Raw genomic sequence first — 23165 nt, forward strand, 5'->3', positions numbered from 1 at the left:
AAATGATTAAACAAAATAAAAAATAATTAAACAATATAATCAAAAGATTTATACACAAACAACGAATTGAGGACATATGATCTTAATGCTTCTCAAATGAAAGACAATAAAACACAATACAACATATGGTACATACTAACAATAAATGAACAATAAAATAGTGAGTTCCCAGTCAACCAAAGGCCAGACACAACTGTCCATTATAATATATTAATCATTTTTTTGGTTTCTGACTCAATAAAAACACATACATTGAAAAAACTATTTACATTCATCAAGAAGTGACAATTATGAATACTTGCCACATAGCCGATTATTTCTGAGGGTAACAAATTTCATGATTTTTATATGAAATATAATTTAAGCAATTAAAAATTTTGTGATTCGGAGCTGTATGTACAAATAAACTATAACCTTGTGAAGTGGAGAAGATTTTAAACCTAATAAAATAACCAGCGGCATATATGGTAATAATTCTTTGGTGTAAATATAACACTATTTACTGTATATCAGTAGAAATAGAAATTAAAAATAATTTAAAATATCATAGAAAAAATATTATAGGATTAATCGAATAAAAAAATAACAACATTGTTTTAGTAGAATTAAGACGTTCTTTATCCAGCACGAAAATTTTGATATCTCAAGACTCCAGCTGTTCCAGAAATATCAAATAGTATTATAACTATAATTATTTTAAGTCTTTATGTGATAATCTCATTATAAACTCTATTTTTTTTTTCTGTCAACAGAGATATATTTACATGAAAATAACAAACAAAAATGTATTACATAAAGAGACAAAACATGGAAAATAAAAAAACTGCATCAATACCACGTATAATGTTACTACTTAATGCTAATATGCTTAATTCTGATTTGTTTGACTTAATTTTCTATTCTGACTCAATATAACACGACAAACAGTGATACATGTATAATCAACATTGTACAAATTAAAGCCAATCAATGGCAATGCTGAAATGTTGTGTTGTTTTGATTTTAAATTTTTCATATTATAATAAATGAAATTATAATATAATACTGCTTCTAAATTAATATACCGTATTTGACCCAATAAGCAATCCCTCTGTTCTTATTCAGGCCTCAATTTCAAAACTACTAATCCATGCAGATTTCCTTCTTTGATTTCTGTGAAATGTCAGTCTAGATTGGTCTTATTAAGCGCCCCTTCGGTTTTCAATTTTATAAATGCCCTGGGTGCTTATTGGATGAAATACAGTAATACATTAATTGGGGTACAAGACCACAAGGATATAACCTTATCACAAATATTTGATTGTATAACATTTTCTTTGGTAAAACTATATACCAGACTTCTGATCTGGTTTTTTTAAATAGATCTGACTGTTTAACATTTCTTATAAAATGGTTACACGAGGCCAAAAAAAAAATTGTCTGTTAATGGTTACCTAACGACCCACTTCTTTTTTAACCCTTACCCTAAATTTTTTTTTTCTTTTGAAAAAAATTAAAAGTCAAGATTTCGATCTCAAACTCCGATTCCGGCCATTACTTTAGAGTAAAAGACACTAAAAAAAAAAAAAAAAAAAAAATCCCCGACCTACTGTCCCTATTTTTTTGCCAATGTAACCCTTAACAGACATATGGTTTTTTTTGACCTAATGGTTGTTTTATGTTTCGTTTGAAATAAATAGACAGGAATCTGGATTAGACAAGGGTCAGTATGGACAGGCTATGCTGTACTGCTTGTACATTACCTGATTAAATTGATAAATCACCCCTGAAGACATATTTAGACTCTTCCAAATCAAAGACTAGAACAGTCCATTATGAACTTTCAGGGATGAATGAATAAACAAGAGGCCCAGAGGGCCTGTATCGCTCACCTGGTTTGTAATGCCAAGTAATGTTCTAAATACAGGTTCATTGTTTCTTTTCTGAAGGAATTAGAATATTTACCTCTAATTCACCTACTGGGCCCTACCCATCCTACCCCCGGGGGGTCAGAGCCAACATTTATAGAAGTTCTGTTCCCCTTCCCCCATGGATGTTTGTGGCCAAATTTGGTCACAATCCATGCAGAACTCTAGGACAAGTAGCGATTTATAGGATTTACCTCTATTTCCCCTATTGGGCTCCACCCCTCTTGCCCCCGGGGGGGTCAGAGCCAACATTTATAGAAGTTCTGTTCCCCTTCCCCCAAGGATGTTTGTGGCCAAATTTGGTCACAATCCATGCAGAACTCTAGGACAAGTAGCGATTTATAGGATTTACCTCTATTTTCCCCTATTGGGCCCCGCCACTCCTGCCCCCAGGGGGTCACAGCCAAACTTTATACAAGTTCTGTTCCCCTTCCCCCAAGGATGTTTGTGGCCAAATTTGATTACAATCCATGCAGAACTCTAGGACAAGTAGCGATTTATAGGATTTACCTCTATTTCCCCTATTGGGCCCCGCCCCTCCTGCCCCCGGGGGGTCAGAGCCTAACTTTATACAAGTTCTGTTCCCCTTCCCCCAAGGATGTTTGTGGCCAAATTTGGTTACAATCCATGCAGAACTCTAGGACAAGTAGCGATTTATAGGATTTACCTCTATTTCCCCTATTGGGCCCCGCCCCTCCTGCCCCCGGGGGGGTCAGAGCCAAACTTTATACAAGTTCTGTTCCCCTTTCCACAAGGATGTTTGTTGCCAAATTTGGTCACAATCCATGCAGAACTCTAGGACAAGTAGCGATTTATAGGATTTACCTCTATTTCCCCTATTGGGCCCCGCCCCTCATGCCCCCGGGGGTCAGAGCCTAACTTTATACAAGTTCTGTTCCCCTACCCCCAAGGATGTTTGTGGCCAAATTTGGTTACAATCCATGCAGAACTCTAGGACAAGTAGCGATTTATAGGATTTACCTCTATTTCCCCTATTGGGCCCCGCCCCTCCAGTCCCCGGGGGGTCAGAACCAAACTTTATACAAGTTCTGTTCCCCTTCCCCCAAGGATGTTTGTGGCCAAATTTGGTTACAATCCATGCAGAACTCTAGGACAAGTAGCGATTTATAGGATTTACCTCTATTTCCCCTATTGGGCCCCACCCCTCCTGCCCTCGGGGGGTCAGAGCCAAACTTTATACAAGTTCTGTTCCCCTTCTCCCAAAGATGTTTGTGGCCAAATTTTGGTCACAATCCATGCAGAACTCTAGGACAAGTAGCGGATTATAGGATTTACCTCTATTTCCCCTATTGGGCCCCCGCCCCTCCTGCCCCTGGGGGGTCAGAGCCAAACTTTATACAAGTTCTGTTTCCCTTCCCCCAAGGATGTTTGTGGTCAAATTTGGTTACAATCCATGCAGAACTCTAGGACAAGTAGCGATTTATAGGATTTACCTCTATTTCCCCTATTGGGCCCGCCCCTTATGCCCCCGGGGGTTAGAGCCTAACTTTATACAAGTTCTTTTCCCCTTCCCCCAAGGATGTTTGTGGCCAAATTTGGTTACAATCCATGCAGAACTCTAGGACAAGTAGCGATTTATAGGATTTACCTCTATTTCCCCTATTGGGCCCCGCCCCTATTGCCCCCGGGGGGTCAGAACCAAACTTTATACAAGTTCTGTTCCCCTTCCCCCAAGGATGTTTGTGGCCAAATTTGGTTACAATCCATGCAGAACTCTATGACTAGTAGCGATTTAAAGGAAATGTTGACGGACGGACGACGGACGACGGACGCCGCGCCATGACATAAGCTCACCGGCCCTTCGGGCCAGGTGAGCTAAAAACCTTATGAGAAATATTTTTTACTATTTAACATTTATTTGTTATATAATAATACCCGTAATATAAGTTTCATATTTGTTACGATTATTTCTTTTTATTTTCAAGCATTTTACATAGACTTAGTTTCATATCTGTTAAGATTATTTTTTTTTATTTTCAAACATTTTACATAGACTAAGTATACCTGTTAAGATTATAATAGTGATGTACCGTATTGCCTTGTACTTGTCTAAACCAGATGCCACCACAACCAGCATATTTGTCCAGTATTGCCAGGTTTTTGGATTATATAGGTTTGAACTACTATATAAATTAAGAAGGAAAAGGCCATATAATACTAGGCCAAAATAGACAAGGGTCCAGATCAGGCCAAAAAAAATAAAATGTCAGACCCCAATTTTTTACCCTGACCCTAATTCATTTTCACTTTTCAATGAAAACAAAAATGAATTAGGGTCAGGATTTCAATCTCAGACTCCAGTCCGGCCATAATTTTAGAGTGAAAGACACTAAAAAAAAAAAAAATAAAATCCTCCTGACCTACAGACCCCAATATTTTTTGCCCATGTAACCCTAAACAGACATTTTTTATGGCCTTAGACAAGATTTACTACATTCATGTGTAATACTGTGAACAGTGCTATAAGGAAAGTTGATGTTTCGACGAGTATTTTAAAAATTATTACTGTAAAATATGGTTATAACAAACCTCTGGGGACGAACAAAATAACTTCTTTCTAAGCATAATTCTTTTTATACAGTTATTATAGACATCTAATAAAAACATTACAGAGGAATAAAAATTTTGCTGTTATAACCCATCCTTTATACTCCAGGGTTACTATCACTGACGCTATATCCATCCCTGGACTATCTAATAGGATAATTGGAGGCAGCTCAGGAGAAAAATCTTAACAATCACAGGCCTTTAAAGACTTCCTTTGAAGACTACAGTGAGCGACGTCCCATTTTAAATTTTAAAGTGAATCGTTATACGACTCTTTTGATGTACATCAAAGAATATGATTAATTACATGCTCCGTTTTGTTGCCTCCAGTTGTACAAGATAGTCCGGGGTAGATATAACGACAGGTATAGTAACCCCTGGAGTATCAACGATGGTTATAAAATTCAATTCGTTGTAAGTATGTTCGTTATAAACATGTTTTACGCTCTATTTTTCTGGGTCTATTTCCTGTCAGCAGCGGCAGTAACAGCAGCGGCCTGTAATGATTGGTCGAGATAATCCATGAAGCGATGGACGTCCATAAACGAACAGTACAGAGGCGCGGGGGACACACGTATCACCGACGGTTTCCGCTCATCACACTGAAAAGGAAAAAGCATTGTATGTCAGAGTTATCTGCCCTTGAGGGTGGGTACTGATTATTTTGTCATGAGTTTGTGTGTTTTTCTCTATAATATATTTTGGTGTTTATAAACACTAAAATATGACAGTATCTCCCAACAAAGTCTGCAGTCATATTCACAGAAAGATGCGAGTCAAACTAGACCATTTTCACAACGATATCATTTCTCACTTTCATATAACATTGATATGATTATATGTAAGAGCTGTCATTGATTTAAAGATGCTCCACCGCCGACAGAGCATAAATGACATTCATCATTTGAACACGAATTGGTGTTTAATCTTGTATATATCTGTCTAATCAACACAAAAATTATTAAAATAATTTATTTCACCTTTGGTGCATGCGAAATCAGTACTTCATTCCATATAGGATATAGTGCCACAGATTTTTTTCGGGATGCAATTAATTATCTTTTATATTTTCAATTTGAAGTAAAATTAGGAGATCAAACTTTTCAATGGTGGTAATGGTGTAAAGTAAGTAACTTTTGTAACTAAAGAAAAATACTAAATCATCTGCTCCTATTTTTGATAGCGAAAAATTACCATTTGTCAGCGGTGGAGCATCTTTAAATGTTAGGTATCGATATATTAAAAGGAAAATATCATGATGTGTTGATGTATATTGAAACGATGGTGTTGTTGAGAAAAAGATTAAATCCGGAACGGTCGTTTTGTGTACAACATAATTCTATACCATTTATAACGATGATAGCTCTAATTATATGAAATTTTAATTCGCGAAATATTGAGAAATGGTTCATTTATATAAACTCTTAAAGTCAGATTGCGAATTTTAAAATGGCTTCTCTAAAGTCAATTTTAAATTCCTTGATTTTATGTTCTAATCGTGAAATTTTTTGACAAAAATATGAGTATACTGTATCTCAAAAGTCCTGTGTCACTACCACGATAAGTATACTTACAATGACTCCTCTTTTTTCGAGTTCTTTGAAGACGTAAGAGATATCGACAGAAAATGACAGTGACAGCTGCGCTCCGCGCTGTTCCGGGTCGGACGGCGTGAAGATGTGTACATGTACGTGTTGGAAGTCGCCTTCGATCTGCTGAAGCGTGCCTTCAGACATACCGTTGGTCCGTCCATACTTCTCTATGATACGGTACTCTAGATAGGCTGTTAGTAGCTTAGATTTGGCTCGTATCTCCTCCATTGAGGTCTTGTTAAATACCTAAATACAAAATAACATTGATTTATAAAAAAAAATTCTTCCAATCTACTTATTATCTAGATGGCAAAATTTTTTATTTGATAATTTATTGGCTTATTAAAGAAACTTGGGTGACTGTTATTGTGAATTTGAAAGTTTTTTTGTGTGGTAGCCAGCAAATTATTGATCATATCAACCAATTTGTGGAGGGCTGAAGTTGGTTGCGAGTTCCTAGTTCCTAGTTCCGTTTAATAAACGGAACTAGGAACCAGACCCGAGTTCCGTTTAACTTAAACGGAACCAGGAACCAGACCCGAGTTCCGTTTAAGCTTAAACAGAACTAGGAACCAGACCCGAGTTCCGTTTAAGCTTATACGGAACTAGGAACCAGACCCGAGTTCCGTTTAACAAAAGTACTGGCCAACGAGCTGAGTTCCGTTTATTAGGATTTCTACCTCTAATTGAATGTTCAATTACAAATTATATATCGGAATCGAACTCTGAGCTTTCAGCAGCGACACGACACAGAATTAATCTCTATAACACAGATTTCCTTAAACGGATCTGACAACTAGACTCCAGTTCCGTTTAACTTAAACGGAACTAGGAACCAGACCCGAGTTCCGTTTAAGCTTATACAGAACTAGGAACCAGACCCGAGTTCCGTTTAACAAAAGTACTGGCCAACGAGCCGAGTTCCGTTTATTAGGATTTCTACCTCTAATTGGATGTTCAATTACATATTATATATCGGAATCGAACTCTGAGCTTTCAGCAGTGATACGACACAGAATTAATCTCTATAACACAGATTTCCTTAAACGGATCTGACAAATAGACTCCAGTTCCGTTTAACTTAAACGGAACTAGGAACCAGACCCGAGTTCCGTTTAAGCTTATACGGAACTAGGAACCAGACCCGAGTTCCGTTTAACAAAAGTACTGGCCAACGAGCCGAGTTCCGTTTATTAGGATTTCTACCTCTAATTGAATGTTCAATTACATATTATATATCGGAATCGAACTCTGAGCTTTCAGCAGCGACACGACACAGAATTAATCTCTATAACACAGATTTCCTTAAACGGATCTGACAACTAGACTCCAGTTCCGTTTAACTTAAACGGAACTAGGAACCAGACCCGAGTTCCGTTTAAGCTTATACGGAACTAGGAACCAGACCCGAGTTCCGTTTAACAAAAGTACTGGCCAACGAGCCTAGTTCCGTTTATTAGGATTTCTACCTCTAATTGAATGTTCAATTACATATTATATATCGGAATCGAACTCTGAGCTTTCAGCAGCGATACGACACAGAATTAATCTCTATAACACAGATTTCCTTAAACGGATCTGACAACTAGACTCCAGTTCCGTTTAACTTTAAACGGAACTAGGAACCAGACCCGAGTTCCGTTTAAGCTAATACGGAACTAGGAACCAGACCCGAGTTCCGTTTAACAAAAGTACTGGCCAACGAGCCGAGTTCCGTTTATTAGGATTTCTACCTCTAATTGGATGTTCAATTACATATTATATATCGGAATCGAACTCTGAGCTTTCAGCAGCGATACGACACAGAATTAATCTCTATAACACAGATTTCCTTAAACGGATCTGACAACTAGACTCCAGTTCCGTTTAACTTAAACGGAACTAGGAACCAGACCCGAGTTCCGTTTAAGCTTATACGGAACTAGGAACCAGACCCGAGTTCCGTTTAACAAAAGTACTGGCCAACGAGCCGAGTTCCGTTTATTAGGATTTCTACCTCTAATTGAATGTTCAATTACATATTATATATCGGAATCGAACTCTGAGCTTTCAGCAGCGATACCACACAGAATTAATCTCTATAACACAGATTTCCTTAAACGGATCTGACAACTAGACTCCAGTTCCGTTTAACTTAAACGGAACTAGGAACCAGACCCGAGTTCCGTTTAAGCTTATACGGAACTAGGAACCAGACCCGAGTTCCGTTTAACAAAAGTACTGGCCAACGAGCCTAGTTCCGTTTATTAGGATTTCTACCTCTAATTGAATGTTCAATTACATATTATATATCGGAATCGAACTCTGAGCTTTCAGCAGCGATACGACACAGAATTAATCTCTATAACACAGATTTCCTTAAACGGATCTGACAACTAGACTCCAGTTCCGTTTAACTTTAACGGAACTAGGAACCAGACCCGAGTTCCGTTTAAGCTAATACGGAACTAGGAACCAGACCCGAGTTCCGTTTAACAAAAGTACTGGCCAACGAGCCGAGTTCCGTTTATTAGGATTTCTACCTCTAATTGGATGTTCAATTACATATTATATATCGGAATCGAACTCTGAGCTTTCAGCAGCGATACGACACAGAATTAATCTCTATAACACAGATTTCCTTAAACGGATCTGACAACTAGACTCCAGTTCCGTTTAACTTAAATGGAACTAGGAACCAGACCCGAGTTCCGTTTAAGCTTATACGGAACTAGGAACCAGACCCGAGTTCCGTTTAACAAACATACTGGCCAACGAGCGAAGTTCCGTTTATTAGGATTCCTATCTCTAACTGCATGTTCAATTACCTATTATATACAGGAATCGAACTTAGAGCTTCCATGAATAATACAGCACAGAATAAATCTCCTTAACACAAGTTTCCTTAAACGGATCTGACACCTAGACTCCAGTTCCGTTTAACTTAAACGGAACTAGGAACCAGACCCGAGTTCCGTTTAAGCTTATACGGAACTAGGAACCAGACCCGAGTTCCGTTTAACAAAAGTACTGGCCAACGAGCCGAGTTCCGTTTATTAGGATTTCTACCTCTAATTGGATGTTCAATTACATATTATATATCGGAATCGAACTCTGAGCTTTCAGCAGCGACACGACACAGAATTAATCTCTATAACACAGATTTCCTTAAACGGATCTGACAACTAGACTCCAGTTCCGTTTAACTTAAACGGAACTAGGAACCAGACCCGAGTTCCGTTTAAGCTTATACGTAACTAGGAACCAGACCCGAGTTCCGTTTAACAAACATACTGGCCAACGAGCGAAGTTCCGTTTATTAGGATTCCTATCTCTAACTGCATGTTCAATTACCTATTATATACAGGAATCGAACTTAGAGCTTCCATGAATAATACAGCACAGAATAAATCTCCTTAACACAAGTTTCCTTAAACGGATCTGACACCTAGACTCCAGTTCCTTTAACTTAAACGGAACTAGGAACCAGACCCGAGTTCCGTTTAAGCTTATACGGAACTAGGAACCAGACCCGAGTTCCGTTTAACAAACATACTGGCCAACGAGTGGAGTTCCGTTTATAAGGATTTCTACTTCTTATTAAGATATTAAATTACATATGTTATACAGGAATCTAGCTCTGAGCTTCCAGGAACGATACAACTTATATAATTTATCTCTATAATACAGATTTTCTTAAACGGATCTGACACCTACATCCTAGTTCCGTTTTGCTTAAATGGAACTAGGAACCAGACCCGAGACCCGTTTAACTTAAACGGAACTAGGAACCAGACCCGAGTTCCGTTTAACTTAAACGGAACTAGGAACCAGACCCGAGTTCCGTTTGCAGATTTAGGTTACCTTATGATTTTCCGTTTTTAACAATTTATTACATTTAGGAAACAGCCCAGGAAAATCCGTTTCAAACTGATTCCGATAGAAGAATTTTTTGATTTTTAGTTGAGAATTTATCAGTTTAACAGATTTAAACGGATAGACTGTTGAAATTCAGACGGTTTAACAAAGTTCCTAGTTGCGTAACCAGACCCATGGTTTTAAAACGATCTATACGGAACTGAGGAACCAGACCCAAAGTTCCGTTTAACAAACACAAACTGAGGCCATTAAGACGGAGTTCCGTTTATTAATTTCTATGTATATTCTAACTAGTCTCAGTAATTCCATTTTAATATTTATTTATATACAATTCGAACTTTGACCGAGTTTTAAGAACATAAGAATAACACGGATTTTCCGTTTCCAAGGTTTTCAAGACAACTAATATACAGAACGAACCTAGAATCCAATACCAGGATCGAACTTCCGTTTAATTTCTTAAACATTTAGAGGAACGGAACTTGACATCTTAAGACATTTTCCTTTAACGGATTTTAACGGAACTTGAATCCAGTTTTGAAGGTACATAGAGTCTTTCCGATACATTTATTTTTAAGGAACAATTGAAAAGACAAGAATGTGAATCCCTTAACAATCATTTCAATTTGGTATTTTACTTTAACATAGTCGTAAACTCTAGACTTCCATGTTCAGATTTCCTTTAATTATTATGCGGATCTAGGAAGTTCCGAGTTCCTGTTTAAAGATTTTAACGAGAAATATACATTGATAACCAGATTCCTTTAACTTTAAAGCTGAAAGCTATAAACAGCGAATTTTCCGTTTTATTTAATTTTTTTTAGTAATGGAATCAGGAACCAGTATGTTTTAGGAGTTCCGTTTAACCGTCGGAATTCCGTCTTCTTTTTTAGAACGAGTTCTTTTTTTTTGTTGTTTCAAAAAGTTTAAATAAAATGTCAACAATACTGCCTTTTTACCTGAGTTCGTTTTACTTAACATTTGATTTAAATTTCCAATTGTTCATAATTAATATTAATAATCGACAGGGTTACTTAAACTTCCAAAATTGATTTTGTTAAGAAGATGTTTATTTCCATAATCAGACAATATCTCCGTAAATAACCATTTCTATTCAGTTTTAACCCACACGGAACTGAGAAACCAATTTCATTTGAGTTCCGTTTCACTTAGTAACGGAACTAGGTTCCATTAATCCCACAAAAGTCTTTGCCGTTATTTATTTAATTGTAGGATTGAGCTGAGTTTTTAAAATATAAGAGATGAACTTGTGCCCAGTAAAGCTGGTTCAGTTCCTTTAAACAGGTCTCATTAGGCAAACGATCGACGATGAATTTCCGATTCAACAAACAACTTCTGAACTGACCTTTGTTTGTCATGATAATAAACCGGTTGTGGAAACAGAACCTAACAGGTTTTGTCGGAACAACTTTACTTGTTTCAGACAGGTGGATTTAACACATTACAGTTTCACCGATTTAGATATTTACTTATAGGAGTGATGTCGTTTATAAACCAGATTTGTATATTTATACGAACCTTTCGAATTTCTTTAACAAATAATACAATTGAGACGGTTGAGGATCTCTACTCTACATTTTTTAACTTGATCGGTTGAATTCGATGCTTTGAACCAGTCAGAGTTCCGTTTTTTAACGAGAGATAAAAAAGAGTACAGGAACGTTACCATGTGCAACTGAGTTTTTGTTTTTTTTCGAATAACTGGAAGGTTTAATATTACGATTTCTATTTAACAGTTTTGGCGATCGACGATTTTTAGTACTATCCACACGATTTTTTTTATTCGTAAAAGTTCAAATTGAGCCAAAAGTTCTACAAGTTTCTGTTCCCCTTCCACATGCAGAACTCTATGACTAGTAGCGATTTAAGGAAATGTTGACGGCGGACGCGGGACGGACGACAGAGACGGACGGCGGTACGGACGCCGCGCCATGACATAAGCTCACCGGCCCTTCGGGCCAGGTGAGCTAAAAACCTTATGAGAAATATTTTTTACTATTTAACATTTATTTGTTATATAATAATACCCGTTATACAAGTTTCATATTTGTTACGATTATTTCTTTTTATTTTCAAGCATTTTACATAGACTTAGTTTCATATCTGTTAAGATTATTTTTTTTATTTTCAAACATTTTACATAGACTAAGTATACCTGTTAAGATTATAATAGTGATGTACCGTATTGCCTTGTACTTGTCTAAACCAGATGCCACCACAACCAGCATATTTGTTCAGTATTGCCAGGTTTCTGGATTATATAGGTTTGAACTACCGGGTACTATAAATTATGAAGGAAAAGGCCATATAATACTAGGCCAAAATAGACAAGGGTCCAGATCAGGCCAAAAAAAATAAAATGTCAGACCCCAATTTTTTACCCTGACCCTAATTCATTTTCACTTTTCTATGAAAACAAAAATGAATTAGGGTCAGGATTTCAATCTCAGACTCCAGTCCGGCCATAATTTTAGAGTGAAAGACACTAAAAAAAATAAAAATAAAATCCTCCTGACCTCCAGACTCCAATATTTTTTGCCAATGTAACCCTAAAACAGACATTTTTTTATGGCCTTAGACAAGATTTACTACATTCATGTGTAATACTGTGAACAGTGCTATAAGGAAAGTTGATGTTTCGACGAGTATTTTAAAAATTATTACAGTAAAATATGGTTATAACAAACCTCTGGGGACGAACAAAATAACTTCTTTCTAAGCATAATTCTTTTTATACAGTTATTATAGACATCTAATAAAAACATTACAGAGGAATAAAAATTTTGCTGTTATAACCCATCCTTTATACTCCAGGGTTACTATCACTGACGCTTTATCAACCACTGAACTATCTCATCGGAAAATTGGAGGCAGCTCAGGAGAAAAATCTTAACAATCACAGGCCTGTAAAGACTTCCTTTGAAGACTACAGAGAGCGACGTCCCATTTTAAAGCAACCACAGTGAATCGTTATAAGACTCTTTTGATGTACATCAAAGAATACGGTTAATTACTTGCTCCGTTTTGTTGCCTCCAGTTGTACAAGATAGTCCAGGGGTAGATATAACGACAGGTATAGTAACCCCTGGAGTGTCAACGATGGTTATAACATTCAATTCGTTGTAAGTATGTTCGTTATAAACATGTTTTACGCTCTATTTTTTTGGGTCTATTTCCTGTCAGCAGCGGCAGTAACAGCAACGGCCTGTAATGATTGGTCGAGATAATCCATGAAGCGATGAACGTCCATAAACGAACAGTACAGAGGCGCGGGGGACACACGTATCACCGACGGTTTCCGCTCATCACACTGAAAAGGAAAAAGCATTGTATGTCAGAGTTATCTGCCCTCGAGGGTGGGTACTGATTATTTTGGCATGAGTTTGTGTGTTTTTCTCTATAAACACTAAGTTTGTGTGTTTTTCTCTATAAACACTAAAATATGACAGTATCACCCAACAAAGTCTGTTGTCGCAATCACAGAAAGATGCGAGTCAAACTAGACCATTTTCACAACGATGGTATTTCTCACTTTCATATAACATTGATATGATTATATGTAGAGCTGTCATTGATTTAAAGATGCTCCACCGCCGACAGAGCATAAATGACATTCATCATTTGAACACGAATTGGTGTTTAATCTTGTATATATCTGTCTAATCAACACAAATATTATTAAAATAATTTATTTCACTTTTGGTGCATGCGAAATCAGTACTTCATTCCATATAGGATATAGTGCCACAGATTTTTTTCGGGATGCAATTAATTATCTTTATTTTCAATTTGAAGTAAAATTAGGAGCTCAAACTTTTCAATGGTGGTAATGGTGTAAAGTAAGTAACTTTTGTAACTGAAGAAAAATACTAAATCATCTGCTCCTATTTTTGATAGCGAAAAAATACCATTTGTCAGCGGTGGAGCATCTTTAAATGTTAGGTATCGATATATTAAAAGGAAAATATCATGATGTGTTGATGTATATTGAAACGATGGTGTTGTTGAGAAAAAGATGAAATCCGGAACGGTCATTTTGTGTACAACATAATTCTATACCATTTATAACGATGATAGCTCTAATTATATGAAATTTTAATTCGCGAAATATTGAGAAATGGTTCATTTATATAAACCCTTAAAGTCAGATTGCGAATTTTAAAATGGCTTCTCTAAAGTCAATTTAAATTCCTTGATTTTAAGTTCTAATCGTGAAATTTTTTGACTCGCAAAAATATGACTATACTGTATCTCAAAAGTCCTGTGTCACTACCACGATAAGTATACTTACAATGACTCCCCTTTTTTCGAGTTCTTTGAAGACGTAAGAGATATCGACAGAGAATGACAGTGATAGCTGCGCTCCGCGCTGTTCCGGGTCGGACGGCGTGAAGATGTGTACATGTACGTGTTGGAAGTCGCCATCAATCTGCTGAAGCGTGCCTTCAGACATACCATTGGTCCGTCCATACTTCTCTATGATACGGTACTCTAGGTAGGCTGTTAGTAGCTTAGATTTGGCTCGTATCTCCTCCATTGAGGTCTTGTTAAATACCTAAATACAAAATAACATTGATTTATAAAAAAAAATTCTTCCGATGTACTAATTATCTAGATGGCAAAATTCTTTATTTGATAATTTATTGGCTTATTAAAGAAATTTGGGTGACTGTTATTGTGAATTTGAAAGTTTTTTTGTGTGGTAGCCAGCAATATATTGATTATATCAACCAATTTGTGTATTTTCAGACATATGCTTCAATATATAAAGCCAAGTAAAAGAATTTGATTTCATGAAAAAACTAATATCTGTATTTAATGTCTATATCAATATTGTTGTTGTCTTTTGTGTTTGTCATTGTTTGTTATGATAGAGTTTTTATAAGTTCCAATAACTTGCCCAATCCTTGTCTCGTGTTCTGACAATAATACAGTATGTATAAACCCTCCAACTCAAACCCGCGTTCCCCGAATACCCCCCATTTGTCAAACTGATCGATTGCATGGTCCCAACCGTGCCCCTTTATATTTCATGTAACAAAAACCTTGTATAGTTCGAACATCTATCAGTCGAATACCCCTTATGCCTCAAACAGATATATATCCCCGTATCATCAAAGATGAAACCATGTATTCATCGAACAGCTAGGTATTCGGCCCTTGAGAAATTACAAATGTTTGCTATCATAAACCGCCGTCATAAAAATTCAAAATGCCGAAAATCACCGTAATCAAAATGTCAATGACGTGCATTGGTCGTCATAGTTTGAGACCAGACATTTTGACTATCATTGATTGATTATGACCAACCTAGAATGTGTCGAATACTCTGTATTCCTTGAACTATTGATCTGGGCCCCTGCTGTTTGAGTTATAGTTTGGTTTTTTACTGCATATGTTTAAACCAAAAAACTTTAAACAGCTAGGTCATGTTTCAGCCTCATGGTCCGACTAGAATAGTCAGATTTATGTATGTAGGATATGACTCTCAATCATAAGCATGAGTTGACATAAATAATTATAATTAATAGATTTTTGTAAGTGTCAAGGTGTTTTTTTTTATCTAAAGACTCAGGTCTTGACTTACTTATATGCGTGAATGTTTTGATAGACTACAGTATATTCATAGAATCCCTAGCATGTTTTTTCAGCTGATCGATGTACATTTTGTATTTTTTTTACCTCAGAACTGGCCTTCAGACTTAATTATGTGTGTGCATGTTTTGGAATACTGCAGTAGCATGAATAATAATTGACAATTTTTTGTTACAAGTAGATGTATGTTTTGTCAGTTTTTTACCTCGATATTAAATCTTTCTTTCTCAATCATATACATGAGTTGACATATATTGTTTTTTATCTCAACGCTAGCCTTGTTGTAAGGCCGTGTGCACTTCTGGAAGACTGCAGTTGCGTAAGTAATATATACATACTTGACATTGACTTGTGGTTTTACCTTTTGTCATGTTTTTACCTAAGACTTGCCTAGATTTAATGACGTTAGTAAAGTGTATTCATTCATGGGAGACTGCAGTAGGGTGAGTAATAGTCGACATCATTTTGTAGAAATAAATCTTTGTTAGTTTTTTACCACAAGAACGACCTTGATCGACCTTGATTTATGTGAAGTGTGTGAATTTATGGAAGACTGCAGTAGCATAGCTATAGTCTATCATTTGACATTGCTTCCTAAATGTAGATTTTGTAAGTTTTTTTTTACCTCGAGACTGGCCTTGATAGGTGGACAGAGAAGACCGGCTGGATTACTGATTCTGTAGCCGTAAGCTCCTGGACACAGGTCAAGCTCTGGACATATAGAACACGTATTATAAGTGATTCAGACAAATCGGGATCAAAATGATATTTTCACATATAGCTTCTCTATCATTTTCAGTGGAATCATGTATATACTAAGTAATATGCACATTTAAATAAATACAATTTTCACAGGAAATTCAAATCTGATCAACAACAGATAGTGTGCACGATGTATTTAATTACCCTATTCAATCCAATAAGCGTCCATAGGGCGCTTAATAGAAACAAATTTGGACTTGCAATTCATAAAACTATTCTACAAAGCAATAAATCAATTTGCAAAAGAAATCGGTAAGAAAACCAACAAAGTTTTCATATATTCAGTCTGTATTTAATTCAAAGTAAGTGAAATTGAAACAAAAAAAAAAGGGAGGGGCGCTTATATGGTCGAATGCAGTATCTCAGAAATACAAAAAATGAAGGGAGACAATTCTATGACTTGTGCCTTAGCCCTAGTTAGAAGACAGATAGTGTGGAAAAGTTTTACTTTTATGTATAGGTCAAAACTCAATATAGAGGTCAGAGGTCACCCTACTTACTATATACAGGGTACATACCATTTGTCATGGAGAATCTTGTGTCAAACTTGTGTCCCCACCAGCCCAGTAGTTTAGGGAAGTCGTTGTGTTTGTGTTTCTCGTGTAGAAAGATACAAGCCAAACAGCCAGCACTTGAGTTGATGTACTAAAAAGAAAAAACATCCATAATTTTTTCTTATAATGATTCAGACATACCTGTCAGTTCAGTATTTGTATATTACAGAGTTATCTGCCCTTATGGGTAGGTACTGATTGTGAAGTCACATATTTGCGAGCGTAACGCTGGAAAAACGATGTGAAGTGCACTCATAAAATAATGATGTAACAATGGATACATAAACACAAGGGAGCTAACTCTGTAATATACAAAGACGGAATATTCGAAGACCACAAAGGACAAGGGAAAGTGAATTCCATAGCCGATTGGTCTTTATTTTATACTCATGTCAATTTTTGTTATACTGGCTTTTTTATATAAATTAAATTACTAAACTAACTGTCTCATTTGCTATGGTACACAGAATCTTCAATTTCACTTTATGACATAGTCCAGGAGTGGATGTAACGGCAGTGATAGTAACCCACAAGAATGTCGAGAATGATGAATATTGACATATTTATAGATCAATATATTCAATGTTCATAATAAATCAAAATTTCAATGTCATTATTTCACTTATTTTCCTCCAACAGAGTGAGCTATAGAAAAATCAATAGAAAAATATTTTAAAGGTTTTGTCCCATGGGTTTTAAAGGAGCAAATTCCCTGAGGGTTATCGGGAAGCCAATTCTCCATGATGTTTTAGACATCTAGATATAGACATTCACCTTATATGTACACCAACAGGAGAAATCTACATCCCAGTCATGTAGATACAGAGGTACATTACCAGCGGCGTGGGCCATGTCAAAACCAACATAACATCCCTGAAATAAAACATATTTAAGCTCATGTTGAAGAGCAGGAAGGTAAAGTAAATATAGTGCACAAAGAAAATAATTTACAGAACCAAAGAAGGTAATCATAAAAGAAGGAAATAATATCTGCATCATTAGTATTGATTGAAATTTCCATTCAACTTTAAATCCGCCAATTTTTATCTTCGCGAACTTGTTTCAATATGGAAATCGCGAAATTTATCAACCGTGAAAGGTTAACAGTAAATCCATGACATACCTTTGCATGTCCAGCTTGTGTTATTGATTGCATGTCCATCAGTTGGCCAGTGTAATACTGGACACCACTAAAACATATCACAGCGATTGAATCACCTTCCTCCTCTATCTTAGCTAGGATGTCCTCCGTCCTTAAAGTCAGTTCACCCTGCCAGGACAAAAACAGGTCGTTAGTTACATACAATACCACTAAAACATATCACAGCGATTGAATCACCTTCCTCCTCTATCTTAGCTAGGATGTCCTCCGTCCTTAACGTCAGCTCACCCTGCCAGGACAAAAACAGGTCGTTAGTTACATACAATACCACTAAAACATATCACAGCGATTGAATCATCTTCCTCCTCTATCTTAGCTAGGATGTCCTATGTCCTTAACGTCAACTCATCCTGTCAGGACAAAAACAGGTCGTTAGTTACATACAATACCACTAAACATATCACAGCCATTGACCTGCCTTCCTCCTCTATCTTAGCTAGGATGTCCTATGTCCTTAACGTCAACTCACCATATTAGAACAAAACAAGTCGTTAGTTACACAAGATACACAAGATACCACTAAAACAATAGAATCACCTTCCTCCTCCTACTTAGGTAGGATGTCCTCTGTCCTTAACGTCAGCTCACCCTATCAGGACAAAAACAGGTCGTTAGTTACATACAATACCACTAAACATATCACAGAATGACCTGCCTTCCTCTATATCTTAGCTAGGATGTCCTATGTCCTTAACATCAACTCACCCTATTAGAACAAAACAGGTCGTTAGTTACACAAGATATCACTAAAACAATATAATCACCTTCCTCCTCCTACTTAGGTAGGATGTCCTCTGTCCTTAACGTCACTCACCCTACCGATCAAATATCATGCTTGCTCCCTTGAATGCATAAAACAGGTAGTTGTTATATAGAGTATCCAAATCAAAGGATCACTGTGCTTGCCTCCCTTGAATCGTATTTCTAACAATTGACATAGATATCCAGAATCGAATCATTACATGCTTGCCTCCCTTGAATCATTGTATCTAACAATTGACATATATATCCAGAATTGAATCATTACATGCTTGCCTCCCTTGAATCGTATTTCTAACAATTGACAAAGATATCTCAGAATTGAATCATTACATGCTTACCTCCCTTGAATCGTATTTCTAACAATTGACAAGATATCTCAGAATTGAATCATTACATGCTTACCTCCCTTGAATCGTATTTCTAACAATTGACATAGATATCTCAGAATTGAATCATTACATGCTTACCTCCCTTGAATCGTATATCTAACAATTGACATAGATATCTCAGAATCGAATCATTACATGCTTGCCTCCCTTGAATCGTATATCTAACAATTGACATAGATATCCCAGAATTGAATCATTACATGCTTACCTCCCTTGGTTCGACACACAGCAAACTTGTTTCGGGATCATATCCATGTAAGTTGATCTGACTTTGGAAGGTGTACTGAAAAGACAAAATTCATTTATATGTTTTATCACTATGCAATCCCTGGTTTTTTTCTGTGTAAATATTGACTTAGCTCCCTGAGAGGTCAGTAATCAGTAATCATTATAACATTGGAAATTTCCTGATTGTCATCTTGTGGTAGATCTGAGTCTACATTTAGTTAACTTTAGTTAACTTTTTAGTTTTTATTGTATCTTTGTATCTAAATCATTTTCATTTTAATCCAGAACAAGTGGTCCAAAAGGCCTAATGGTCATCTTACAATCATTTGAAGTGTTTTGCAAAACATCTTATCTTAATGGTAAATGCATATATTTTTTTATAATTATAATAATAATAAAGAAATAATTAAAAGACAATCATTTTCATTATCAATTTTTATATCTAACCAAATTGTTACTTGTAGATTAACTTTCATCCCTATGTAACTTTATTAGACTCGACCATGCATTGATCTGGACAAGTCCATTATGATCACAGTGGTGAAAGGGTTAAATGGTGAAGGGAGATAACTCAAGATGTTGATTAGACCATTTCAATTGATACTTACATGATCTGATGGAAATGCCTTACTCTCACACATAATCTTGTGACGCGTTGGTATTGGACGGTAAAAAGATATCTGGAAAAAATTAAAGTCAAGATTTATTTTCATTCAATTTTCTAAAAAGATACTTAATGACATTATAGTTTAATGTAAAATAATCTTTGAAGTTATTATTTCTTTGATGTTTGCTAAATTTGTTTGATAATGTTTTAGTTTGAAGGTTAGTACATAACAAGCAAATTTGTGGAATTTCCAGCTGTTTTCAGGACATATTGTAGGTAAACCTTACTGAGGTTAGATTGAACCTTGGTTGAAACATGAAAAAATAAACTGAAGTCTTATTTGGAAGTAAGTTCTTATATTAGTTATTTTATAATAAAACATGAAGTATTGGGTATTAAAAGAGAAATGGCAGAAAATGACTTTTTTTTCATCAAATCAAAGGGCCATAACTCTGCTAAATAAGGTCCGTCGAAAGTGGGGATCATACTTGGCAAAGCCCTTAAGACATTTAACTTTGTTACTGAGTTTGAAGAAAATCTGTTAATATTTATCACAGTTATTGTATGGAAGTGGCAGAAAATGACTTTTTTTTTAATAAACCAAAGGGCCATAACTCTGCTAATTAAGATCTGCCAAAGGTGGCGATCGAACTTGGCTATATTAAGCCCTTAAGGCATTTAACTTTGTTACCAAATTTTAACAATATTAGTTTTAACATTTTTTAGTTATAACTCAGAAACTGCAGAAAAAATGACATTTGTAGTAAATTAAAGGGCCATAACTCTGATAAATAAATCCGTTGAAAGAGTTGATCAAACCTGGCATTTGAAAAAATAGGTTAATATTTATTACAGTTATCGTATGAATTAGTGGCAGAAACTGACTTTTTTTATTTAAGAAAAGGGCCATAACTTGGCTAAATAAGGTCCGTTGAAAGTTGCAATCGAGCTTGGCCGAGTCGTTAAGGCATTTAACCTTGTTACTCAGTTTGAAGAAAATCGGTTTAAATTTTGTTACACTTATTGCAAGGAAATAGCAGAAAATGATGTTTTTAGTAATTCAAAGGGCCATAACTCCGCTAAATAAGGTCCATTGACAGGCATGATCGAACTTGGCCGAGCCCTTAAGGCATTTAAGCTTGTCACCAAGTTTGAAGAAAATCGGTTTACATTTGTTACAGTTATTGCACAGAAACAAAGTGTTACAGAGAGACGGACAGACGGACAAACCAAAATTAATATCCCTTGTTTCCGAGAAAGCGGGAGATAATAACAAGTTTTGTTTACCATAATACATGTTTACCAACAAGTTCCAAATGATTTATTTTACATATAAATGTTCTGTCTTTGATTATAATAGATAGTGGCGTCATTATTTCACTGAAAATTATGGCCTAACACTCACAAGCACATGACCTCACAATCAATACTTGCTTGCAAGGACATATAACTCTGTTACATGCAAATACAGAAGAGTTATATTATAACTTATACAAAAAACTTTTGATGGTTCAGATGTAAAGCCCTTAATTGCCCTAATAAAACCAATGTGAGAGAGCAGCAGATGACCCCTAATCTCAGCAGTTGACCCCTGACTTTTTTCCGTTCGTGCCTATCTCTGAACCCTGGCTGGTTAGGTGACCACCCATTCACCCATAAGGATGTACTTACGAGCAGTAAATGAAGATTAACAGTCAATCCATTCATGATAGCTACCTCGCCTGATCTGCCTCCTGTGAATATATAATATGGATGGGGGATATATCTCTATGTACAATATAATCAATTATTGTTGGTTTTTTTCATACACATATATGGAAAGAAAATCTGAGAGTGCTGAGAAAATCAAATGTAATCATTGCGTTACAATAGAGACATTGACATTACCTATCAACTTGGAAAATTATAATTTCTTGCTAAATCAAGGGAATTGTACATTGAAATATATTTTATAGTCTATGATTAATTAAGTATAAGCATTGATGTCACTATTTTCTAATTTTATCAGATTTTGTAAAAAAGACAGGATTGCAAACTTGCAAGAATCCACTCGGGAAACCAATCTGTAATATAATAAGGGAGATAACTTGGTGATATGGCAAGGGAGATAACTTGGTAATGTGGCAAGGGAGAATACTCTGTAATACTGTTATGTTTAAAAGAACTCACCGACTAGTTTGGCCATATCCTGATCTAGACACTCGTCACATTTGGCCCATGGCATCCCCTCCCCTTGAAGATGCCCCTGGACACCTCTGAAAATAGAGAGTATATCAACTTTAAAGATGGCCTAGTTTCATCAATATTGTGAAACTTAAAGAAACTTAAGATTTGTTCCATGACTTCTGTATAAATGCTGTCCTATGAAAAGTTTGAAATTAAGGAATTCTTTAAAGTTGAGTAAAGTTACCAGTGGACCAGGTTTGAATATGCGAGTTTCGAAATTCAAAAATGGTGTAAGTAATGCACAATTTACCATTGATTAGTCCCACCTTCCGGTGATTATGACATCACGAAACTCACGTCAAATATGACGTCATAATCACTGGATGATGGGACTAATCAATTGTAAATTATACTTTATGTTCTGGGATGTCAAAACCCCTGTATTATATCAATTATTTGGTCTATAAACCTAAAAAAAGAAACACAGATTTCTGACATTCGTTCTGCCTTAGGTAAATTGTTTCATCACATTTTAACTTTTACCTCACTTGAGCTATTATCATACTCTAGTTTTAGCTTGTCATCAGAAAAAAAAAAATATATATACTTACATTTTTGCCCACTTGTTTAGCTCCACGTCCATGTACTTTTTGGTGTTTTTCGGACAGAGTCCTAGAGAGTTCCCACAGAAATAGACGCAATCCTCCTCCGGGTCCACTAAACTCAGGTCAGCTACAACACAGACCAACAACAGTTTTGTATAAAATTTATTGTCAAGTTCCCTGACCAGGAATCAAACACAGGTCTCTGGGATGGAAAACAACGACTCTATCAACTGTATTAGCCAAACAAGGATGGTCCGTCAGCTGAGTGAAAGAGACTTTGTACAAAATTAACTGGTTGCCATGATGACTAACCAAAGCCTCTGTAAAAAATCTGCATAACTTACACCAGAAAATATCCATGAAAGAGTATTGTATTTGATCCGCAGCAA

General features: G+C 36.0%; 1 protein-coding gene across 4 annotated transcripts in view; it reads right to left on the minus strand.

Moving 5' to 3' along the window:
• Window positions 1-763: 763 nt before the first annotated feature.
• The window catches only part of LOC138308493 (kynureninase-like), a 30225-nt gene continuing 7823 nt past the window's right edge, over window positions 764-23165 (minus strand). For 2 of the 4 annotated variants that reach the window (XM_069249500.1, XM_069249497.1), the window contains exons 3-14: window positions 22783-22903; window positions 22175-22260; window positions 21677-21738; window positions 20007-20078; window positions 19379-19453; window positions 18197-18248; window positions 17981-18075; window positions 17632-17730; window positions 16822-16948; window positions 16167-16252; window positions 14238-14501; window positions 12907-13256 (exon numbers count right to left, since the gene is read on the minus strand). In XM_069249500.1, coding sequence (XP_069105601.1) covers window positions 13116-13256; window positions 14238-14501; window positions 16167-16252; window positions 16822-16948; window positions 17632-17730; window positions 17981-18075; window positions 18197-18248; window positions 19379-19453; window positions 20007-20078; window positions 21677-21738; window positions 22175-22260; window positions 22783-22903 — 1280 coding nt within the window. In that variant the 3' untranslated portion in view covers window positions 12907-13115. Of the gene's footprint in view, window positions 5078-6049; window positions 6314-12906; window positions 13257-14237; window positions 14502-16166; window positions 16253-16821; window positions 16949-17631; window positions 17731-17980; window positions 18128-18196; window positions 18249-19378; window positions 19454-20006; window positions 20079-21676; window positions 21739-22174; window positions 22261-22782; window positions 22904-23165 lie in introns of those variants that run through there. The other 2 variants (XM_069249499.1, XM_069249498.1) reach the window with 2 other exon arrangements.

The sequence above is a fragment of the Argopecten irradians genome, chromosome 15 (genome assembly GCF_041381155.1).
Source record: "Argopecten irradians isolate NY chromosome 15, Ai_NY, whole genome shotgun sequence".
Lineage (NCBI taxonomy): Eukaryota > Metazoa > Mollusca > Bivalvia > Pectinida > Pectinidae > Argopecten > Argopecten irradians.